Genomic DNA, 20,768 nt, shown 5'->3' with positions numbered 1-20,768 from the left:
TACCATTCAGAACCCTGTGGTGTGTAGGAAGTACACCGATAAAAGGAAAGCTTGCCAGCCCGCCGAATTTCTGCCGTTCTGCCGGACATGTGTATTATCGTAGTCGTGGTTTCAAGGTCCAAACGCCCCAAAAAGCTGTGCATTCGAGTTACCGCCCGATCTCCCCTGGACCTCGGGAGTTCCATCAATTCGTGAACCAGCTCATTTCTTGCTTCTGTCTTTTTCTTGACCAGCTCTTCAATTTGATCAGACTTCCATGCCCGGTAGGATGGAATATAAAGCCCAGAAGAAAAGCCGCCACTTATCGCCCATCCAGTGGCACCGTGACCATGGCACACGGCGGAGAGCCATACTTACTTCTCACTGGCCCACTTGTACTAAGTCTCGAGTGCGCTGCAAATCTTAACACTCTCACTGACCCTCTCAACCTAGTTTATCGGGACGATACTCAATTGGACTCTCTTGGGGACATTGTTTATTCAGTCCTGTAAGTATCGACCACTCACCTCACATCATGGATTCATATATTTCTTTAGACGTGTACTATCACTCAAACTACAAGGATTCTCGATGGATTAAAGGATTGGGTAAGCACTCTTCACCGGCGCGACCGTCTTCATATTGCTGACCCTCGCCATCCACAGTTCTTTTTACGCTCATTCTGGATATAGTGCAGACTGTCTTCGTTACACATTCTGTCTGGGGAATCCTAATACTTGGATGGGGAAATCCGGCATCATTTGCTAATCCGCCTTGGACTTCTTATACCTTTCCAGTAATGAGCGGAGTAGGTGAGTCTTTCTCAGAACAATTTCAAGTGCCCCGTAGTAAGGATGTTGACACCGTTCCCAGTCGCCGCCCTCATTCAGACCTTTTTCGCCTGGTAATGTCACGTCTTCCTCGATGATGTTAGAAATGATATGTTGACAACGGGTGTGCATGCAGGCGTGTCTGGGTGCTAGGGCGGAACATGATCGCCTATGCTACCGCGATTCTCATTGTCCTCGTAAGTCACCAACATGATGTGTAACCACGCCTGATGCCATTTATATCCAGATCGGCATGACCCAAATGCTCGCGGGTCTGGTTGCGGGTATACAGGTGGGCCTTCAGTTGGAATTCAACAGTGTAGCGAGCTAACGAGTCACCGCTATACAAGACCGCTTTCATTCCTATTGCAGACGTCGGAAAATTGTCCCCGCAGTTTACGGTCTGTACTGGCAGTCCTAGCAAACAAATCAATTTTCAAGCATTGATGCCATTATTTCATATCAGGTTTGGCTGGCTGGAAGCTTGGCGGCAGACGTGATAATCGTGATTGCGATGTTGGCAATGGTAAGCAATACATGGAGTAGGTTTTCAGACTGATTTGCTTACCATTGCGTGATGTCTCCAGCTCCATAAAAACAGGTCGACTATTGGTGCAACAAACCGGCTCATTGACCGCCTCACAGTTCGGGTTGTCCACACTGGCGCAGTTACCGCAATTGCGGCGGCAGTGGAATTGATTCTATTCCTCATCATGCCCGAAACCTTTGTTCACGATGTTCCGTGAGTAAAGTCAACTCTAAAATTAATTATGTATCCAGCGGTTACTGATCTACAACTAGGGCTCTTTTCCTGGGAAAGCTGTAAGTCCTGATCATTACCAGCAGTCATCAGCTGTTTGACATAATACGTTTTATTTTTTAGCTACACCAACGTTCTGTTAGCAAATTTGAACACCAGACGAAGTGGTGATACTACATATAACTCGCATAAGCACATATCTGTGGTCCATTCGGACTCCCCGAGTGATCTTCCCATGGTAAAATTTCGTACAGGAGCGTCATCTGGGCCCGAATCTACGGTTCGTGCTTCCGAATCTGTGCGTTTTATTCGAATCACCGTTGGGATGCTCTCGACTGAACCTACTTTCCCTCTAGTACAATCATCTGAACACCAGCGGGGTTCAGGTCAAAGTTGTCGATGACGTTCTCTCGGACCACGTTTGATCGCGAACGGATCCAATGAACACAACGGCTCTATCACCGAGAACTAATGAATTGATAGACTCGACCCCGTTTTCTCTTCCTGCTCCTGGGTTTCACCCGACACCATTTTGACAGCGGCTCTCTCTTTAGTTCGATACTGAGAGTTGATATATGTATACTTGGCATTTATATGAATACAACCGTTCATCACAGCGAAGCCATGATCCTATGAACGGGCTGCAGACCTGTCGCCAGTATTGCACAGAAACTAAATTATTAGTAGTCCTACCAGTAGAAAATACGAAGTAAGAATACTTTGGCTAGGGAAGGTAACCTCAATTTGGTGTGTGTCTGGTAACTGGTTAGATCTACCTGAACGAACCCAATTTATTTTACCTTACTGAAAGGCCCCAGTGCCAGCGGCCTGGCCACAAGTGAAATTGCACACGACAACCTCCATAAGGCCAGCATTGCGAGGGCCATATACGAACACGTTTATTTTCAACGCTGTCCTCATCCTCGCCAATGGCACTGTGTCACCCCCAGTTGACAGTCGCAACCATTTATGCCGTTGTCGTCTATGATCTTCCCTCGCACTCTCGCCGATATCATCGGTATCGTTTTCACCAACGTCCCCAGCCCACTGTCTTGGAACTTCGAGCAGGACTCTCTTCCGCCGGTCCTTCGCAAAGCAGAGCAATTCTTGCTGGACAATCCCGTGGCGATGTAGAAGAAGTACAACGAGCTGAAGGCGAAGAAACTCCCGAAACAAACGCTCAAACAGCTACGTGGTGGCGTCATTCAGGGAGAGCTTATGACCCTTGACATGTTGACATGCATGTTTGACTGGCCTGACAAGCTGAAACACCAACCGACAAAAGATATTTTATCTCTGTACTAGTAATCGCAAGACATCGAAGAGAATCCTTCAAGCTCGGACACAGTAAAAGAAAAATGCACGAGGAAATTAAGAGGGCTTACTGAACAATACGAGTGCAGGATATCGACCTGAATTTCTGTTCTGGTTATGTAGTTTCGAGGGACTAAAGCGCGATTGCGGCGATCATTATCTCTCTATCAGTGTCCTCGAAAGGCCACGGTGTGCTCTCTACGTCAGGGTCTTCCGACGGGTCGACTCGCGTACCATTGGCAAGGACCTCGAGCAATACACTCTTATCAGCCTCCACCTTCAGCCTATAGCGCTTACCCAATTGCCATCCCAGTACCCGCCCAATCTTCTCGATGTGTGAAAAGGTCGCATCGCCTTTCCGGAGTGCAACATGACTAAACTGGATCGGCGACTGTCCGCGATAGACTGTGACTTTGACTATGACACCGTCGGAGACGAAGTCATCGTCAACGAACACTCCTTTTGATCCCCTCGTGCCAGGTTGGTCGCCAGCAGACTGGCTCTGAGGAGGGAATAATTCTCCACTTTCATCTCGCTTGCCTTCGAACCAATCTCCTTGGTATACGGATCCGTCAGCGTAGGTGATCACCCCAATGCCATGACGAACACCTTTATGGACGTCACCAATGTATCGCCATCCTTCGTCACGGTTTACGAGGACACCCCAGCCCTCCTGGTTGAGCATGTTCCATTTTAACTGAGCGAGGGTGTTGCGAGTGAGACCATAAGTTAGGAATACGGGGGTGGACTCGGTACGGGCTGTCTTGAGTGCGAGTTCTACCAACTTGGTCTCATCATCAAGTCCAAGCAACTCCTGATCCACCAGCCTGTCAGCATATACGGAAACGAACACTGTCTCCATCCCGCTATGCAGCCCATCGTCAACCGGCTTATCGTCAATAGTCGCGCGCCACTTGCGGATATCTTCAGCAAGGTCTCGATAGGTAACCAGCAGTCGACCAAATAACACGTTTTCCGGTATTAGGATAATCGCGACGGTCTCTTTGGACTGCCTGCTCATAGTCCTTCTCAGTTCGTTGATGGATACCGGAGGAAAGCCATGCTTCTTTGCGGCACGTACACGTTCCATCATACTGAGCCACTCGGCGTGGTCCTTTTTGTACCGAGCTATCTCGTCATCGAAACGTCCCTCAACTTCCTCGCAGAACTCGGTTGGCGACTTGACATTGGATTGCGTGGAGCGAGTTGCCTCAAGGAATAACCGCAGCTCCTGCCTGGCCTGCTGTACTAGATGGCTGACCTGAAAACTACTGTTGCGGCACGACGTAAGGAAGGACGGGAAGAGATCCTCCTGCTCCGATGCATTCGCAGATAGTGCGGAGCGGTTTTGTTCAAGGACAATGATCCTATCGTATAGATCGGTGAGCTGGAGGAGATCGGCGTCTGCAAGCTCGCGGAAAGTGGGTATGCCTGTCTGGAACCAAGCAAGAGGTGCCAAAGTGACTTCGCAGGCGACGCCTTCGCCAATCAGACTTGGGGTTTTTTTAAAGGCTGTGAGCAACGCAGGTGCATCAACAGGTATCTCGTCACCTTGGCTGAAGAAATCAGCGGTGAGCTTAACGCGCAGGTTATAGGAGTTTAGCTTCTTCCTGTCCTCCACGCTCAGCTCGGCTGACGCACCAGCTCCGAACAACTTGCCCATGCCCTTGAAAACTTCTAGGCTAAACTTGCCCTTGATGTCGAGATCGGAAGCCGAAAGGTCTTGGCTCTGTGTGAGGCTGGCTACCACGTTTCCGCCATATGTGATGGATGTTACTACGTGTGTAGCTTTCAAGTTCGCAAGCTGATGGTTCGTCATAGCCTGCAGCTGAACAAGCTGATTCACGTCCAGACTCTCGCTGTAGGTTCGGTATCGGCCTACTACGACTACAGTAACAGATTCGGTCGACTCCTTGTCATTTTGAAGGTATGAACCCATCCCACTGATATCGATGGCACCGGAGAGGATTGAAACGGAAAGCTGAGCGGAGATGTTGAGCAAGTTGACTTTCTCCCTCAGGCTCTTGACCTCCTCATATTTGACATCGGTAGACGATGCAGATGTCTTGATCAACTTTATGTCTGATGTGTTGAACAACCGAAAGCCAGGGATCAAGGTGGTCGATGTCGCGTTATAGAGCTGCCCCAGGTAGCAATGTCTACCAAGTGCTTGAATAGTGATCAAACTCATCTAGAATCCTTTGAGGATCCAGCTTACAAGGTAAAACACAACTCTGCTCACTGGCGATTCAAAGCTTATCACTGTTGTTCCAGCTTCAGATAAATGATCCTTCGTTCTGTGTATGACTGTCAGCAACATTCGCGACGGCGAAGTAAGGATTCTTACCGTACGAAACTCCGGGGTGCAGGTTGACTGTTTGGACATGAAAGCTGTTACAAATTACTCTTATTACTTGACGAGATTCGATCTTGAACGACTAGGTCGCATTTTGCTTCGGCAAGGCTGCAGGGTGAAGGCACGGCCAACATGCGCTGTTTGCGGTGTCGGTCGAAGCAAGCGCTCTACATGGCAGGTGATTGGGATTTAAACTCCGACTTGAATCCTAGTGAAGCCGAAGTTATCGATGCGAAGAAAGCCAATCTCGACTCACTGGCAGCCCGTGGAATTTATCTCCCCTTTCCCCTCTATCACACATGAATGTCGAAAGGTCTCTTGTCTAGCCTGTGCCGAGGTAATGAGTTGAGAAATTTCATAGCGGGCTGCGGAAGGGTATTTAATAACGGCCTCGCAATATTGCGATAATTACAGAGTATTTGAGGATGCGAATCATGGCTAGTTGGAATATTAATATCGCTGAGCGCTTTCAGTGTGCTCCGATCGCGATGTGATTGACGAACGACATAGAAGCTCCCCATGATGGTTATCATGCTGTTGAGGTATGTGAGTTTGAATAGAAATGTGAACCATTAGTAAGGTTAATATCCATCGTCCGAAGCTAGGCGATTGTTGGGCGATTAAAGATCATATATCTGAATGTAACTGGAAACATTCGAAGGTTCTCTGACCTACTTCTTCACAACCCCGTGTCAGCCCTTTGCCCGAAGGCCCAAAAAGCGAGAAAAAGGGTCATTCTTCAACGAGAGATTGTAATAAATAGACAGGAAGTGGAAATTTGAACTCTAGTCACTTCACTTTATCCAACAACAAGCGCGAGGCTGCATCCAACATTGTAAGTCCGGAATTCTCTGCGATCTCTGCACAACGTCGGGTCCAGCACCGACTAAAACACTTCCTTAGGTCTACTAGAGTATGACCGCCATCATCCCAATCAGTAATGGCCATGGTGCTGTTACAGATGTGGGAATCACTATCACTTCTGGACAAGGTTCATTGTCAAACAAGATTCCATTGAACGGCAAGTCGGGAGCTTTCCCTAACTCCACGCCTCATAATCATGTTGAAGACGAAGACGAAGACGAGGAAGAAGAGGGAGAACTACCTCGGCTGAAGTAAGTCCATACACCATCCCATAAACGGTCACATTTGGTCATATGCATTCGCCTTAGCCTTCCAAGCGATCTAAGGGAGGGGAAGGTGAAGACCACTGATAGAAAGAACGAGTTCACCATCCTTCTCGTGGGCGAGACTGGCGTTGGGAAGACCTCCATACTTTCTCTCATTGCCAACGTCCTTGCCGGTAATAAGCCCGACCAGTATGTCGACATGCATGACCCAAGTAATGAAGCGGGTGGATCCCAATCCCGGAGCCAGACAAACATGGCCATTGTCTATGAGTTCAAGAGCCAGAATGGTATCATAGTGCGCATACTTGATACACCTGGCCTGGCAGATACACGTGGAATTGCACAGGACAGCCTCCATAAGGCCAGCATTGCGAGGGCCATATCCGACCACATCGTTGTTGTCAACGCTGTCCTCATCCTCGCCAATGGCACCGTCCCCCGGCTGACCGTCGCGACCGACTACGCGCTTTCCACGTTGTCATCCATCTTTCCTCGCACTCTCGCTGATAACATCGGTATCGTTTTCACCAACGTCCCCAGCCCACTGTCTTGGAACTTCGAGCAAGACTCTCTTCCGCCGGTCCTTCGCAAAGCAGAGCAATTCTTGCTGGACAATCCCGTGGCGATGCAAAAGAAGTACAACGAGCTGAAGGCGAAGAAACTCCCGAAACAGACGCTCAAACAGCTACGTGATGGCGTCGTTCAGGGAGAGCTCAAGACCCTTGACATGTTGGCGTGCATATTTGATTGGCTTGACAAGCTGAAACCCCAACCGACAAAAGATATCTTATCTCTATATCAGCAATCGCAAGACATCGAGAAGAGAATACAGAATGCTCTTGCTCGGATACAGCAGGCCAATTCGAAGAAAAATGAACTCGAGGACATTAAGAGGGCGATAAAAAAGGCAAATCTTGTAAGTCTCGGGGAAGCGTTGGGGACACGCGTACTGAACAATACGAGTGCAGGACATTTACACGCTCAAGGACTTTCAGAAGATCATCAAAAGAAAGCGCCACATCCAAGATAATAAGACCTATCACAGCACGCTTTGCTCGGTACCCGACTGCTACAGCAACTGTCACGAACATTGTGGTCTGAACTTCTCACTTGATCCATATCAGCTTGGCGAGTGCGCTGCCATGGACCTCAAGGGTGTGGTGTGCACAGTATGTGGACACGAGCGAGACCATCACCGGCACTACAACTCGCTGTGGAATGAAGTGGAGGAGGACGAGCGGGTTGTCGACCGTGACGCGGAGAAGAAGTACAAGGAAGCGGAGAGCGAGGTGGAGAAGAAGGAAGCCTTGCGATTGATAGCGCAGAAGGCTATTGACGAGCTGACGAAAGACGTCGAGGAGGCAATAATCCAGCTTGGAAGGTCGGCAGATGAGTACGCTAACCTCTCATTATCGGGAAACTTCTCCAGCCAGGTTGAGAAGTCGATCAGCTTGATGAAACTAAACATCGAAAAGATGCAGAATGATGGTTCTGACCGGGAACTGATAGTGAAGTTGGAGAAGAGTATGGAAAGTATGGAAAGAAAACTTGACATTCTGAAGGAGGCTATGAAGAAAGCGCGAGAAAGCGCCGCGGGAGTGCTGGCAGTGGGAAGGGCTTTCTGCCAAGTTATCGCCAAAGGTTGGGTTACCTACTGAGCCACTGGTGGTGTAAATAAGTACTTCACGTAGGGCAATCGACTGCGGCGTTATATCTGGGTTCTTAACTACTCGGAGTGTGAAAACATGGATTATTAAGATATAGAGACGCACCTTGGAATCCTCCCAAACCATCCCGTGGTAAGTAAACGTACTCAATTCATACTCCGCATTGGGGAAACTCAGCAATATCAACAACGACCCGAAAATCAGTTAAAAATCTTTCTTGATGCTGATAACGAAAAAAGTCGCCAATCCCAGTCTTTCAAGGCGCCGCCTTGTCATGAATCCCACTAGATCCCGCCTCCCAACCTGTACAACTGGTCCAGCCATCTCGAGAAACTGAAATTAAAGAGATTGGAAACAGGTAGGCAGAGAACAACGCGAGTTAAGTGGCAAGAGGCCGGCCCGACCAACGCGGCCAAGGAAGTGAAGTTCAGCTTGAAGTTTGAACTTGAACTTGGACCTTCGCGTTTCCGTTTCATGGACTCGACCACAGTGTATTGTATACCGACACCCCCAGCTCCATCTATTCCTCCACCTTCTACGGACTCGTATGACAACCACCGCTATCAATACACTCCCCTCGTCATCGACAACGGCTCGACCACTCTTCGTTGGGGTTTCGCAACATCATCAAATCCAGCTTCGGGTCCTAACATCATCGCAAAATACAAAGACCGTAAAAGCAACAGACCGTTACTTTTGTTTGGTGATGCAGTCGAAGTGGAGGGGGGAGCAAAAGCTCAGGGAAGGACACCATGGGAAGGGGATGTATTACTCAACTTCGACGCTCTGGTATGTCTCTTGTTCTGAACTTTCCCCCCGATCCTTCGTGGTGGCAAACAAAGGTGCATTATTGACACTGGAGGCTTAGGAAAACGCGCTAGATTACGCGTTCATAAACCTTGGAATCGACACGAACACCGTTAACCATCCCGTGCTTATGACAGAGAGATCATGTTCGCCGCTTCATTCAAGAGCTTGTGAGTTATTTATTTTTCTTTAGTCTGTGATATCCGTTCAACCTCATACAGTAACGTCTGAGCTCATGTTCGAACAATACTGTGTACCATCATTAACATATTGCGTTGATGGAGTAATGTCATTCTACTACAACAATTTGCCACCTACGAACAGCCCATTCACTTCTGACGGGATAGTCATCTCTTTCAATACCGCGTCCACGTCCGTCATTCCTATTCTGCACGGGAGAGGTCTCATGAGCCACGCAAAGAGGTACGGCCCAACATTTTTCGACTTGCCTCACAGAGGCTCAAATGTTCCTTCGAGAACAGAATACCATGGGGTGCATCACAGTCTTCCGAATATCTCCTCAAACTGATCCAGCTCAAATATGCCAACTTTCCTACCCGTGTCACGTCATCTCAGGCGAATGTAACGGCTCATTTTTGGATTTATGTACACCAGTTCCTCACTTTCCGCCTATCTTCTAGTGGATGTTACGAAACTTCTGCGAAGTCTCCGAAGACTACACGGCGCTCATCCGTACATTCAAAGACCCAAACGCTCTACGCGCATCCGAAAAAATCATTCAGTTTCCGTTTACGGTTCCTGTCACGGACGAGAGAACAGAGGAAGAGTTGGCGCGGGCTTCTGAAAAACGGAAGGAACAGGGACGAAAGTTGCAGGAATTGGCGGCGAAGACTAGGATGGAGAAGGTAAGCTAAAGTGATTGTGATATTTTGCGCCCAGGACCATTCATGCGAACGGGAACAGTTAGCACAAAAGGAAATCGACTATCAATACCTTCTTGATATTAAAGAGTCCAGGGGAGATCTTGGTAAGAGAGACTGGCAGGTACGGGATGTAGCTTTCCTCCGTAAATCGTATAAACTTCTACCCGATTCTGCAGAACAAACTGCTTGCTGAGGGCTTTGACGATGAAACAACGCTCGACGAAACCTTGAAGAAGCTGGACAACGATCTCAAACGTGCTAGAAAGAAGGAAGCAGCACTCGGTGGGGATGATGCTCAAGAGGTCCTTCTTTTCTTCGTTTCCCCCAATGATCGTCTTCAAACTTACATTTCCCTCTCAGGAAGAACCGCCTTCGTTTCCTTTAGCAGATGTTCCGGATGATCAGGTATCGTTTGGCTGATATCTCACTCGACCGTACCTAACAAGTAATCCTTCGAAAGCTCGACGAAGAAGGTCTTAAAGAGAAGAAGAAGCAAAAACTTCTCCGTGCTGGGTTTGAAGCCCGCGCCCGAGCTCGAAAAGAAAAAGAGAGAGAGAAAGAGGAGAGGCAGAGAGAAGAAAAGCGAGAGGAAGAAGAGCGAGAGGCGGATCCGGGAGCTTGGGCGCGAAAGATGAAGCAAGAACAAGAGGTAAGCATGGATTTGACTTTTCAACCTTTACATCTTGCTGACTCCTTGGTAGACACTGATGGCCCGGATAAAAGGCAGGCAAAGAAGAAGAGCTGCATTGAGCGATAGGAAGAGCGCTGCTGCTCAGGCGAGAATGAAAAGTATTGCCAATCTAGCGTCTGATGAGCGTGTGCCCAAGAAGAAGCGGAAAGGCGTAGGAGGTAGGGACACAAATCTGTGGTTCACGGAAGGGTTGATAAAGCGCTTTCGCAGAGGACACGTTTGGTGCGGATGATGCAGATTGGGCGATCTATCGCAAGATAGTAGGTTTTCCGTCTTCTACTAATGTTCGAAACCGTTGAAGCTGACAAGGATTTTCCAGAATACTGCTGCCGCTTCCTCTGATGAAGAGGAAGATCTCAGTCAACTTAGCCTTGTCGAGCAGAAACTGTTACAATACGATCCTAGCTTCACAAATCAACACACCTACGCCCACTTGAATTCACAACGGTCGGCACTGTTGACTGCTTTTAGGCCAATCTACGAAGAAGGCGATGTCGAAGGTGAGTAAGGTGACAGGCGTACACATCACATTAAGCCTCAAGTGAGCTGGCAGGTCATTCTAGGATACATCTAAACACTGAACGCTGGCGTGTCTGTGAAACTTGGTTCTCACCTGGAATCGCTGGCGTCGATTCTGCAGGCATAGGAGAGGTCATTCACAATATCCTTTCTCGGTTTGATAACGAACAGAAAGGTCGACTCGTCAACGTGCGTGGTCTCTTGTGCGTTTTCTGGGACGGCGTTTTGACTCACAGTTGGCTCACAGAATATCATGATAACGGGAACTCCGTCTCGCATCCCAGGCATTTTAAGCCGACTCCACCGTACTTTGCGCCCGATATTACCGCCTGAGATGCCTATCGGAATAAGGAGCGCTGAGGATCCGTCAAATGATGGGTGGAGAGGGATGGCAAAGTTTAGTCTTACAGATGAGTTTGCCAATGTAGGTGTTACCAAAGCAGAATATGAAGAGTATGGTGGAGAGAGAATCAAGAGATGGTGGGGAGGTAACTGGAACGGATCGTATTCGTCCAATTTTGACGGTAATGTTGATATGGCGTAATCGAATGTCTACTGTAAAAACAAGTCCAGTTGTTGTTAACTTGGGTGTATTACATTATGTATCGAGAAACAAAATCTTAAGATAATGAAACAGTGAACGGCGGATCCAAAAGCCATCGCAAAGTTGTATATCACCGTACGTGCGGGTAGATACCCGAAGCGAATACATACACAGCTTATGAACAACAACCTGTTGAGGTGCTTGCCGGCTGCGGAGTGACCTTCACAGAACCATCGGCAGCACCAGATCCTTGAGCAGTGCCAGCTTCTTGGGAATCAATCAGGCGGGTTTTTATGTCCCTAGCGATTAGAAAGTCAGGTCCATAGCAATCAGGATCATGACAACTTGATCAAACGTACCGAGCTAATGTGAAGAAAGCCTCCTCAACACCTTCATTGACCTTGGCAGATGTCTCCATGAACTTGATCCCGAGTTCATTGGCTAGGTCTCGACCCTGTTCTTCAGTGACGGCCTTTTTGTCAACCCAGTCTGACTTGTTGCCAATAAGAATCTTGTTCACGCCTTCCGATGCGTGCTGTTCAATATTGGCGTGCCAGGTACGGATGTCTTGGAGAATCTAATTGGACAATGGCTCTCCAGAGAGAAGGAGAGAACGTACTATTGAACGACCGCTCATCTGTGACATCATATACCAACAAGATACCCATAGCACCACGATAGTAAGCCGTCGTTATCGTTCTAAACCGTTCTTGACCTGCAGTATCCCACTAAATAGAGCTGATAAGTGGCTGATGTGAGGTTGTGCTTGACAGATACGAACGATTTGCAGCTTGATACGCTTCCCATCTAGTTCAATGGTTCGAATCTTGAAATCAATCCCAATCGTAGTGATGAATGAAGGTGTCCAAGCATCGTCGCAAAATCGAAGTAAAAGACAGGATTTGCCAACACCTGAAGTAAAAGCGACCGCTCAGTTAGTGGTCGGAGTCCCAGGTAGATAGTTCCTACCCGAGTCACCAATGAGGAGGAGCTTCAAATAAGTAGTGGTGAGGAAGATTTAGATGAGGAATCGAGGGAATTCGGAGAGCGCACCTTTATCAGAAAGTCATAGTGAGGTGGTGGCATTGTTGGTGGACTGAGCCAAGTCGCTTGCTTCGAAGTAATGTGCTGGATTACTAAGCAATTGGAATGCGGACCTTGTTTGACCCTGTTCCGATTGAGTCTTCGCACGATTAACATGTAACAGCTCGTGTTCAAACTTCCAAACGTTCAGGATTCGACGCCTTTGAGCTACCCAAATTCCTCACACAACATCTCTATTCATAATTGGCACACAGTTTCGGTCTTGGTGAGTACGAAATTCACTGTGATACTCAAGTGACAACCATCTCCAAATTGCCATCTCCACGACAAGTTTACATCTATCTATCAAGCTTCCTGTTCAAATTTTTGAATGATGTGACGCTCGTCCAAGCTCTCCTCGGATCTAGGCTGAACAACGGACGACACGTTAAGAATGCCTGCACGCTTGAGCGTACTGGATCGGACTGCCCACCTTGCACAATCGATGTTCGTTCGTATATGAGATTTCTGGACCTATCTATCTTCTCATACGGTGGCCCGTCGAAGCACTCAACCATCCTCCAGAAACCAACAGAACTCCCATCCAAGCAAACAGATCTGCGCTGTCCTTATTTTATGTTGCATCCTCATGAACCATCTCCGGTGCCTACGAAGGCTACGGGGTCCATACAAACCAATAGGCCAAGAATGATCATTGCCAGACTTGAATGTCTCACGAACTTGCGTCTTCTTACCTACGGTTCCAAGAATTCTGGTCGCGCGGAGTCAAATCGAATGCGAGATCTCTTTTCGATCCACGCCTGCTCTTTGCCGCTATCTATTACTTGTTCTCCACTTTCGACAAACGCACGCTGGGATTCATGTTGACATTGACGAAAAGCATGCCAGTGAAGACTGTACAACCGAACTTGAACTTACTACTTTCTACACGATGAAACTTCTGAAGCTGGTCATCGGACGAACTCTGACTTGTGTAATCTGGACCCCAAAACGTGCCAACACTCAGCCAACGCTTGTTCTCATCGCAAGGATAGTGACGGTCGTATCGCGAGCTTCTGCCTCTGTCCACCGACTGACTTTACGCTTTGCGGCACTCCTCAGCCGGTCGTTGATTAGTACACGTGTTTGTTACTGATAACGATACAGTGGCAGTGCCGATATTTCGGCTGGACTGCAGAATGACTCAGACTGCCATAAAGGGTAGCACGTCGGGAATATCTCCGTCGCCGTCCGGGACAAGAAACTCTTGGGCCCTTGGAGTATAAAAGGAGGCCAAGCATTCGTTCTCTTGATCTTCTCCAGCCCACATCCAACTCTTAGTTACAAAGTGCTACAACTGAATGAACAACCTCCAATCTCTCAATGATGCCAATAACATATCCTCTACACCAAATTCGAGCGGTCCAAATTCCAATCAGCCACCCATCGCTGAGGACGAAGACGAACCCCCTAGTAGTCCCCAACCGCAGTTTCAACGTCAGTCGTCAGTGCACCACAGAGAGGAACGTCTTCGTCGCTCTGCCACACTTCCTTCATTACCCACGTTACAAGTGAAGGCCCGTATGCAAGCGGTTGGAATTCGTCAACCTCCTAGTAGGCATGGTAGTGCCCTCAGTCATGAAAACGCGCGTGTTGTAAACCACTCCGTGCGCATCCCCGAACCTACCGTTAACCGTGTATCCCCTGGGACTTCTGTACATGGTGAAGGAAATGTTATGATTCGTCGCGGTGCGACGAGCGTGTCCATCGAACTCGGGAAAGCAAAACAGGAACCCGCTTTCAGCAATGATGTTCCTCAGTGCCACCCTCGCGCGAAACCCTCTCGTTTTCTGGCCCTCTTCACACCCCAGAAACAGTCAATGGGCCCTGAACCGACCTACATACAGTCTTTGATCGCCCTTGTGCGATACACTCCTCTAAACATTTGTCTTTCGTTCATTCCAGTTTCTTGGGTCCTTCATTTTACGCACCAGAACGACACGATCGTATTCGTCTTTTCTTGTTTGGGAATAATTCCATTGGCCGCGTTGCTCGGATTTGGTACAGAGCAGATTGCTTTGAGGACTAGCAGTACTGTCGGTGGTTTACTGAACGCCACGTTGGGTAACGTCGTGGAGATGATCATTGCCGGAATTGCCTTGAAAAGAGTAAGAGATCTTATCGTCGATCTGCTTTCCACGTATTGAGTCCGTTTGTAGTGTGAACTAGAACTGGTGCAAAGTTCCCTGCTCGGTGGACTTCTCAGCAATCTTTTACTTGTTCTGGGTATGGCGTTTTTGGTTGGTGGATACCGCTTCCACCAGCAAGAATTCCAGCCCATGGTTGCCCAGCTCAACTCGTCATTGATGACGGTCGCGGTTATTGCCTTGATCGTTCCCGCTGCTTTCGTGAGTCTTTGATGCATGTTCATCTGTTCTCGTTGTCTGACTGTCATCATTAGCACGAATATCTTGGCGACAGGCTTCCTCAGGGTGAAGAATATCATGTTCTACTGGAGTTGAGTCGAGGTAGCGCAATCATCCTTATGTTGATGTAAGTCTTGCGCTAGAGCACGTATTTATTACTTCATCAAACTGATATACTTTCTACAGCTACTTCGCATATCTCTTCTTCCAGTTCTACTCTCATAATCACCTTTTCCTCGACACCGTACAGTCATCTCCCCGTTCCTCCTTCTCCTCTGTCGATGAAACTCTGCAGCCTCGAGGTGGTCGCGATGTCGAATCCTCCTCTCATTCTTCCAACTCGGAGCTCGAGTACGCAAAGCTGAACACCCCTGTTGCGATTATGGTCCTTATCGCCACTACTGCCTTGGCGTACGAAACTGCGGAATGCCTCGTCGATTCTCTCAGGGGCCTTACCGAGGCTAACCCCTCCGTTTCGAAGGAGTGGTTGACTTTGATTGTTATACCAATCATATCCAACGCTGCAGAACACACTACCGCCGTCGTTGTCGCTCATAAGGGTAAATTTGACTTGGCGATGAGCGTCGCGGTAGGTAGTTGTATCCAAATCGCACTGTTTGTGATTCCGCTGCTAGTGCTTGTGGCCTGGGGTATGGGGAAACCATTGACGTTGCTGTTTGACGAAGTTGAGACCCTGGTTCTCTTTCTATCTGTCATTCTGGTCAAGTTTTCCATCGAGGATGGGAAATCTCACTGGATGAGCGGCATTGTGCTTATCGCCGTTTACGTGCTGATTGCGTTGTCGTTCTGGAACTTCCCAGTCGCGACTAGGTTGTTGCAGGGTCAGCCTTTGGTTTGTACCTAAACCTGAGCGCGGAACGGCACGGTCGTTATGTCGACGGAGTAAGTAGCCTATGAATGTTATATGTCGGTGATGACTAGGACGCACGAATATTGTATTCATCTTTCCGAGTTAATCAGGAGGATTCAGTGTTTTATATGCGTCGTATAAGTATCTGTTGTTGAAACGTAAATTCTTTGCCTTCGTCTCTTTTGCCGCCTAAATACATACGGGTCTCCTTTCCTTTTATGGTAGCCGAGAGTACCACCGCGAACCTTCTTTTGAAATCGCGATTTCCTCTCTTAACCACCCACTACTTAACCGATCCTTTGTTTGGTTTTTTAAAAAAAATCTTTTCCTCCAACACACGTATATCTTGCGTGTAAGATCATTCGTTCAAGAACATTTGCAATTTGCGCCTTTGTCGCGAGATTGGTGAAAGAGTTTCGTGAGTCTTTCAACCCAGAAAGGCTCTAGATGTCTGGTACGCTCTCCTTTGATTTGTATATTTCTCGTGTTCTATACTGAAAAGGTGCTCTAGACAACAATGTCGGCTTCAATTTCTCTTCCTCACCCACGGCCAATGGTCAAGGTCAGGCCCTCCACACACTCCCCAGGATGTTCAGTCTTTCATAATATCTTCTTTGAAAGAAAAATGTCGCGTACTCGATCCCATCTTCATCGTCAGAGAAAATGCGCCTCATACCTATCGAGACTCAATCGCGAGTCAATTATCCGAATGAGGTACCCGCTGGGATGTCACAAGCAATGCAATTACCAGTCGATTATTATCCGAACATAGTGCATCAAGAGATGGCCTATCACCCGCCACAGTTCAGATTTCCCATACGGATCTGCGGCATACACGGATGCGGCATCGCTTTGACACAACAGAAGGACGGTAACCGGCCTATATGCCACAAACACGCCATTGAAATAGATATGTTAAGGAGAGGTAATCCATACCCTCCATGTCGACCTCCACAACCGCGGTGTGGGAAGGAGAAAGAAAGAGAAATACCAGGACCGACTCGTATTTCGAAGCCCTCGCCCATTGTGCTTGGACAATTTTCTCAACACGTCGATATAGGTCCCCCGCGGCACAAGTTGCATGCTTTGACTCCAGTTCAACGTTCACTTCTTGCTCAGACAGATAATCGTAATGGATTCGGTACCATTGATCCCCGTGTACTTACAAACCAACCAGCTCTTCCTCAACCTTCAAAACTTCCATTGGTAGTCGATTCATATCATCAAATTTCTGAATGCCTTGATGCGGCAGCTGTAGAGGCAGCTGTCGCTCATCGACGCGCTATCGAACGAGCTGCGCGCCCACACGCCACCCGTGAGCGTGCAGCGAAGTTTGGGTCTCAGAATCTTCAAAACTCTCAGCCTCCACCAGTTCGAGAAGCCGATTATCCGTTCGTAGGTGATGCGAGTGGTAGGACGATTTATGCTCCCCATAGCGCACCCTCAAACAGCGTTAGGCTTCCTGCAAATGTTCTCGATCCTTCGACTTTGTCAGCCCAAGTACGTGCCGTTCATTATGATCCCTATCCCCCCATGATGCAATCCGAGGATACTGCTGGAGTTTGTGGTGTCCTTCAACCTATCATTCCTCCTCAGGTCGTGATGGATCCTCCCATTAATCAGCTTGAGGGCATCGTTATGCCCCCATCAAAGCAATGTCGTGCCGTGTCCCTACCTCTTGGACCATCTGGCCCTACGAACGGAGGTTATATATCTGAGCAGAATCTACTCGGAAAGAGGAAGCGCGGGCGTGGAGGGTCTGTAGCAGAAGCAGAAGACGAACGGCGCAGAGAACATCAGGCTTCACGATCTATGTCGGAGCCTCTTCTTTCCCTTTCATCCTCAAACGAGATGAAGATCAGAGGCTGGGAAGGCGATATGAATGTCGATGTAAAGGAGTGTAAGGGGACACTGCCGATGGAGTTTGATCTTGTCACTGCCGTCGGTAATGCCGTACAGGTATGTCATTCCTCATAGAATTTCCCTTCCGAGTCGCTTCAGCCATCAATCCCTTTTTTGTCATATCCAGAATGCCCTCTTGAGTCTCAATCTTGAAGGACTGGAGTTGGTATATCCTGAACCAGTGAACAATATCGTCCCTCGAGGGAATCCTTATCCAAACATAGCCGGCAAGCAAGAGAATCTTGCTCCTGAAGTTTCCGACCTCACTGCCCATGACCAGTCCATTGCCACCTTACATACGAGTACCAAAGGGCATCCCTATCCAGAAATAACCCACAAGCAAGAGAAACTTGCTCCTGAAGTTATCGACCTCACTGCCGATGACCAATTCGTTGCCACCTCACATACGAGTGCTAGTCAGTCGGCAGAAAGGAGCAACAACCCATATCTTGCCATACATATACCCCAGCTCAACTCTACAGCGTTTCAGATACCTAAGATTTCTAGGAACTCTAGGGAGCAGTCACAATCAAGTCTTCAATCCAGACAAACACCATCACAACCGCTACAGTGTCTTACGTTACCTCGCACTTCCTCAGTTCCAAATATCCGTACTTGTAGTACTGCTGGATGCCCGGGACTCGTCAAACCGGACAGTACAATGACGAGGTGTTACAAGTGTGTCATGTCGGATTGGAAAGCTCGTAAGGAGGCTGCCCTCAAGCCAAACAATCATTCAACCACCAGTCGTTTCCCGTCTGGTCTGACTCTACGTCTCAAACCGATCAAGATTAATGGACAAAGCAAGCGCGTGGCGTGGGCTGACGGATATAGATCCAGCGACGAGGACGAGATGGAGGAAGACGAGAAACGAGCGCTCGAGGAGGACATGATACGTGAAGAAGAGGACCGCATCCCTGGTTGGGATAGTGATCTGACAGACCTAGAAGATTCCTCTGAGGAATCTTCGGAGGACTTTTCAACTTCGGAGTCGTCAGACAATTCCAGTGACGAAGCAGAGGATACGGAGCCACCATCCCTTCGCAGCTTTAAGATTCGTATACCCCCAAGGCCACGACCCCTTTTGGACGTCAATGCGCCCCCATTCGAATCGAAAGACACTGAAGAGGGACCGCCTCATGTAAGCAGCATCCCCGACGAGGTCCCCGTAGGGCAAGCATCCTCCTTGGCCACAGTAGCGATCGTTGAAGATGATGCTTTCCCCACCCCAGTGGCGGCCACTGAAGATGATACGACCTCATCTCTAGACCTAACGGCATCCTCTCCTTCTCAGATATTGCCAGAGGAATCGCCTCCTCTTGCCTCCACGGAGACTCAGGAGTCGGACACGAAACCGACCCCTCGTATCAGAATAACGTTATCCCAAATATCTAAACTCAGCGCGTCCTCTTCCTCTGCTTCCCTCAGCCCTATGTCATCGCTGCCTCTTGTTGATGCAGCTTCCACACCAACTAACTGTTCTACCTCTCCGTCTCCAGCTCCTGAGCTAGAGGTCCCACGTATATCTGATTCCGTGCCTAATTCGAGTGGCCGTACATGTGTGATCAGAAAGTGTGGCCAAGTTCTCCCAATGGACTACACTTGCAAGTGTTGTCCTTCGTGTCGCACTCACAATCGTGAGCACCAGCGCAAACGGCCCGGATGTCAGGAACGTTGCGCATACAACTGCGTAAAGCCCGCTCCGTCAGGTAGTAGTAAAAATATCGAGTCGACCTCTCCCTCTAAACCTACCGGTACCTTCGAACCAGTCCCATTAAGAAATTTTGTTACACGAGGTTCTAACTACAAGGTCATTGATATTCACGACCTCCTCGTTCCGAAGGCAAGAATTTGTACAATACGATCATGCAGACATATTCTTCCGGGACCCAACGACCACAAGTGGAAGATGTGTCATCCATGTCGAGAAAAGACCACCAGGACCAGGAGAATTCGACAGATCAAAGCTACATCGGGAGGAATCGTTGATCCAGCCGTGCTCGAGGCTGAAGTGGTACGTGTCGATCTCCTCATTTCTTTTTTTTTCAATACTGATCGATCCCCGAAACTCAGCCTGCCTTACAACCTCTCGTTCAAGATCCTTCTCGTATCCTACATAGCAGATGTGCAAATGTCGATTGTGGTGTCAAATTGGAGAAGGGGAAGGAACAGACAAGTGATTCCTGTGTTGAATGTAACCAGTGTCTGTGGAGGAGAAAGTCTCCGGATGAAAGGAAATCCAACCCACTAGAGCTTCACGACCAAGTTCTTGTAGTGTTGCACGTGCCGCGGAACAAAGAGCCTACACGCGAGCACTCGCCATCCAACATCCGAAAGCCAGCCACAAACCCATACCCACCCCACGTGTTCCCGCCTGAGAAGGTACTCTTTATGAAACATTCTCTCAAGTTCTTGCTCTTGATCATTTCTCCCCGTAGCCTCGGCCTGCCGCTCCTTACCCAGAATACTTGACGCTCTCTCATCTTTTGTCAAATTTCCATCGACTTTTTTCGCACTTCCTTCAAGCACAATCATATTATGTTTCTTACAACGAAGCTAGCGATAACCCGCGGGGAAAGAGTATAGCAAAGTTCAGCTTTGACGGAGAATTTTCTTCTGTTGCGCCGGATCTCCAAGTTTTGAAGAGGGAGACAGAAGTCTTTGAGACTGTCGAGAATGTGAAGGAGGAGATTGAGCGGCTCGGGAGAATCAAATTTGAGTACGTGGATGGTTGGATTCTTGATGATTAATATTTCATATTCTGTTTTTCCTTGCAGTCCTTCTGCCCGTGCTACCTCTATTGCCTACGGTGGATTCGTCGCTCGTTATACCTGCCAAAACCAGGTTCCTATTTCGTTACCAGGTCCAGCTCCTCAGCCTAACCTCCACCTCAAGATGATGAGAGGGGAACTGGAAGTCGTCGTGTTACCTGTTGACACGCATAGGTTTCTTCCGGGTCAAAGAACTGTTGTACGGTTTAGGTTGGTTGGCTGACGGTAAAACCGTTCAATGGTGTTGGCTCCTCCGTTCATGTTTATAGAAGTCACTAATTATGTATATTAAAT

At 48.4% G+C, this 20,768-nt stretch overlaps 7 protein-coding genes across 7 annotated transcripts; 5 read left to right on the top strand and 2 right to left on the bottom strand.

Moving 5' to 3' along the window:
* The first annotated feature begins 128 nt into the window (after positions 1–128).
* On the top strand, positions 129–2,233 carry E1B28_009782 (uncharacterized protein). Its single transcript, XM_043154697.1, has 13 exons — positions 129–374; positions 433–487; positions 537–587; positions 645–791; positions 853–883; positions 946–1,006; positions 1,057–1,101; positions 1,160–1,210; positions 1,276–1,335; positions 1,397–1,551; positions 1,611–1,631; positions 1,693–1,867; positions 1,926–2,233. The coding sequence occupies exons 1-13, from the start codon at positions 330–332 to the stop codon at positions 1,992–1,994; spliced, it is 966 nt and encodes a 321-aa protein (XP_043007154.1). The 5' UTR covers positions 129–329; the 3' UTR covers positions 1,995–2,233.
* Positions 2,221–5,753, bottom strand: E1B28_009780 (uncharacterized protein). The gene is made up of 4 exons (XM_043154695.1): positions 5,231–5,753; positions 5,126–5,180; positions 2,375–5,074; positions 2,221–2,324 (listed from the first exon to the last, which is right to left on the bottom strand). The coding sequence occupies exon 3, from the start codon at positions 5,072–5,074 to the stop codon at positions 3,017–3,019; it is 2,058 nt and encodes a 685-aa protein (XP_043007152.1). The 5' UTR covers positions 5,126–5,180; positions 5,231–5,753; the 3' UTR covers positions 2,221–2,324; positions 2,375–3,016.
* On the top strand, positions 2,499–2,798 carry E1B28_009781 (uncharacterized protein; the record flags this gene model as incomplete). Its single annotated transcript, XM_043154696.1, has 1 exon — positions 2,499–2,798. One exon carries the CDS (start codon positions 2,499–2,501, stop codon positions 2,796–2,798), a length of 300 nt encoding a protein of 99 aa, XP_043007153.1.
* A 401-nt stretch (positions 5,754–6,154) lies between the features above and the next one.
* Positions 6,155–8,027, top strand: E1B28_009779 (uncharacterized protein; the record flags this gene model as incomplete). Its single annotated transcript, XM_043154694.1, has 3 exons — positions 6,155–6,354; positions 6,412–7,285; positions 7,338–8,027. The coding sequence occupies 3 exons, from the start codon at positions 6,155–6,157 to the stop codon at positions 8,025–8,027; spliced, it is 1,764 nt and encodes a 587-aa protein (XP_043007151.1).
* A 483-nt stretch (positions 8,028–8,510) lies between these two features.
* Positions 8,511–11,481, top strand: E1B28_009778 (uncharacterized protein; the record flags this gene model as incomplete). The annotated part of the gene is made up of 14 exons (XM_043154693.1): positions 8,511–8,825; positions 8,905–9,013; positions 9,065–9,266; positions 9,326–9,425; positions 9,485–9,709; positions 9,768–9,848; positions 9,904–10,029; positions 10,088–10,132; positions 10,188–10,376; positions 10,429–10,576; positions 10,629–10,678; positions 10,738–10,918; positions 10,972–11,126; positions 11,185–11,481. 14 exons carry the CDS (start codon positions 8,511–8,513, stop codon positions 11,479–11,481), a joined length of 2,223 nt encoding a protein of 740 aa, XP_043007150.1.
* Positions 11,482–11,656: 175 nt separating this feature from the next.
* On the bottom strand, positions 11,657–12,612 carry YPT2 (GTPase Ypt2; the record flags this gene model as incomplete). Its single annotated transcript, XM_043154692.1, has 6 exons — positions 12,535–12,612; positions 12,451–12,472; positions 12,263–12,393; positions 12,101–12,209; positions 11,841–12,048; positions 11,657–11,780 (listed from the first exon to the last, which is right to left on the bottom strand). Exons 1-6 carry the CDS (start codon positions 12,565–12,567, stop codon positions 11,657–11,659), a joined length of 627 nt encoding a protein of 208 aa, XP_043007149.1. The 5' UTR covers positions 12,568–12,612.
* A 1,253-nt stretch (positions 12,613–13,865) lies between these two features.
* Positions 13,866–15,795, top strand: E1B28_009776 (uncharacterized protein; the record flags this gene model as incomplete). The annotated part of the gene is made up of 4 exons (XM_043154691.1): positions 13,866–14,672; positions 14,724–14,912; positions 14,966–15,057; positions 15,117–15,795. 4 exons carry the CDS (start codon positions 13,866–13,868, stop codon positions 15,793–15,795), a joined length of 1,767 nt encoding a protein of 588 aa, XP_043007148.1.
* Positions 15,796–20,768: the final 4,973 nt, after the last annotated feature.

Source organism: Marasmius oreades, chromosome 6 (genome assembly GCF_018924745.1).
Source record: "Marasmius oreades isolate 03SP1 chromosome 6, whole genome shotgun sequence".
Classification (NCBI taxonomy): Eukaryota; Fungi; Basidiomycota; class Agaricomycetes; order Agaricales; family Marasmiaceae; genus Marasmius; species Marasmius oreades.
The sequence above is the reverse complement of the archived record's forward strand: the minus strand, read 5'-3'. Positions and strand labels throughout refer to the sequence as shown.

What these genes read in the sequence shown, in the direction of transcription:
- E1B28_009780 (XM_043154695.1), bottom strand. Translation starts at nt 5,074, where the DNA reads ATGAGTTTGATCACTATTCAAGCACTTGGTAGACATTGCTACCTGGGG.
- E1B28_009782 (XM_043154697.1), top strand. Translation starts at nt 330, where the DNA reads ATGGCACACGGCGGAGAGCCATACTTACTTCTCACTGGCCCACTT. An exon ending in TACTTCTCACTGGCCCACTT is followed by an intron (nt 375 to 432) that starts GTACTAAGTCTC and finishes CTCTCAACCTAG; the next exon opens with TTTATCGGGACGATACTCAA. An exon ending in AATTGTCCCCGCAGTTTACG is followed by an intron (nt 1,211 to 1,275) that starts GTCTGTACTGGC and finishes ATTTCATATCAG; the next exon opens with GTTTGGCTGGCTGGAAGCTT.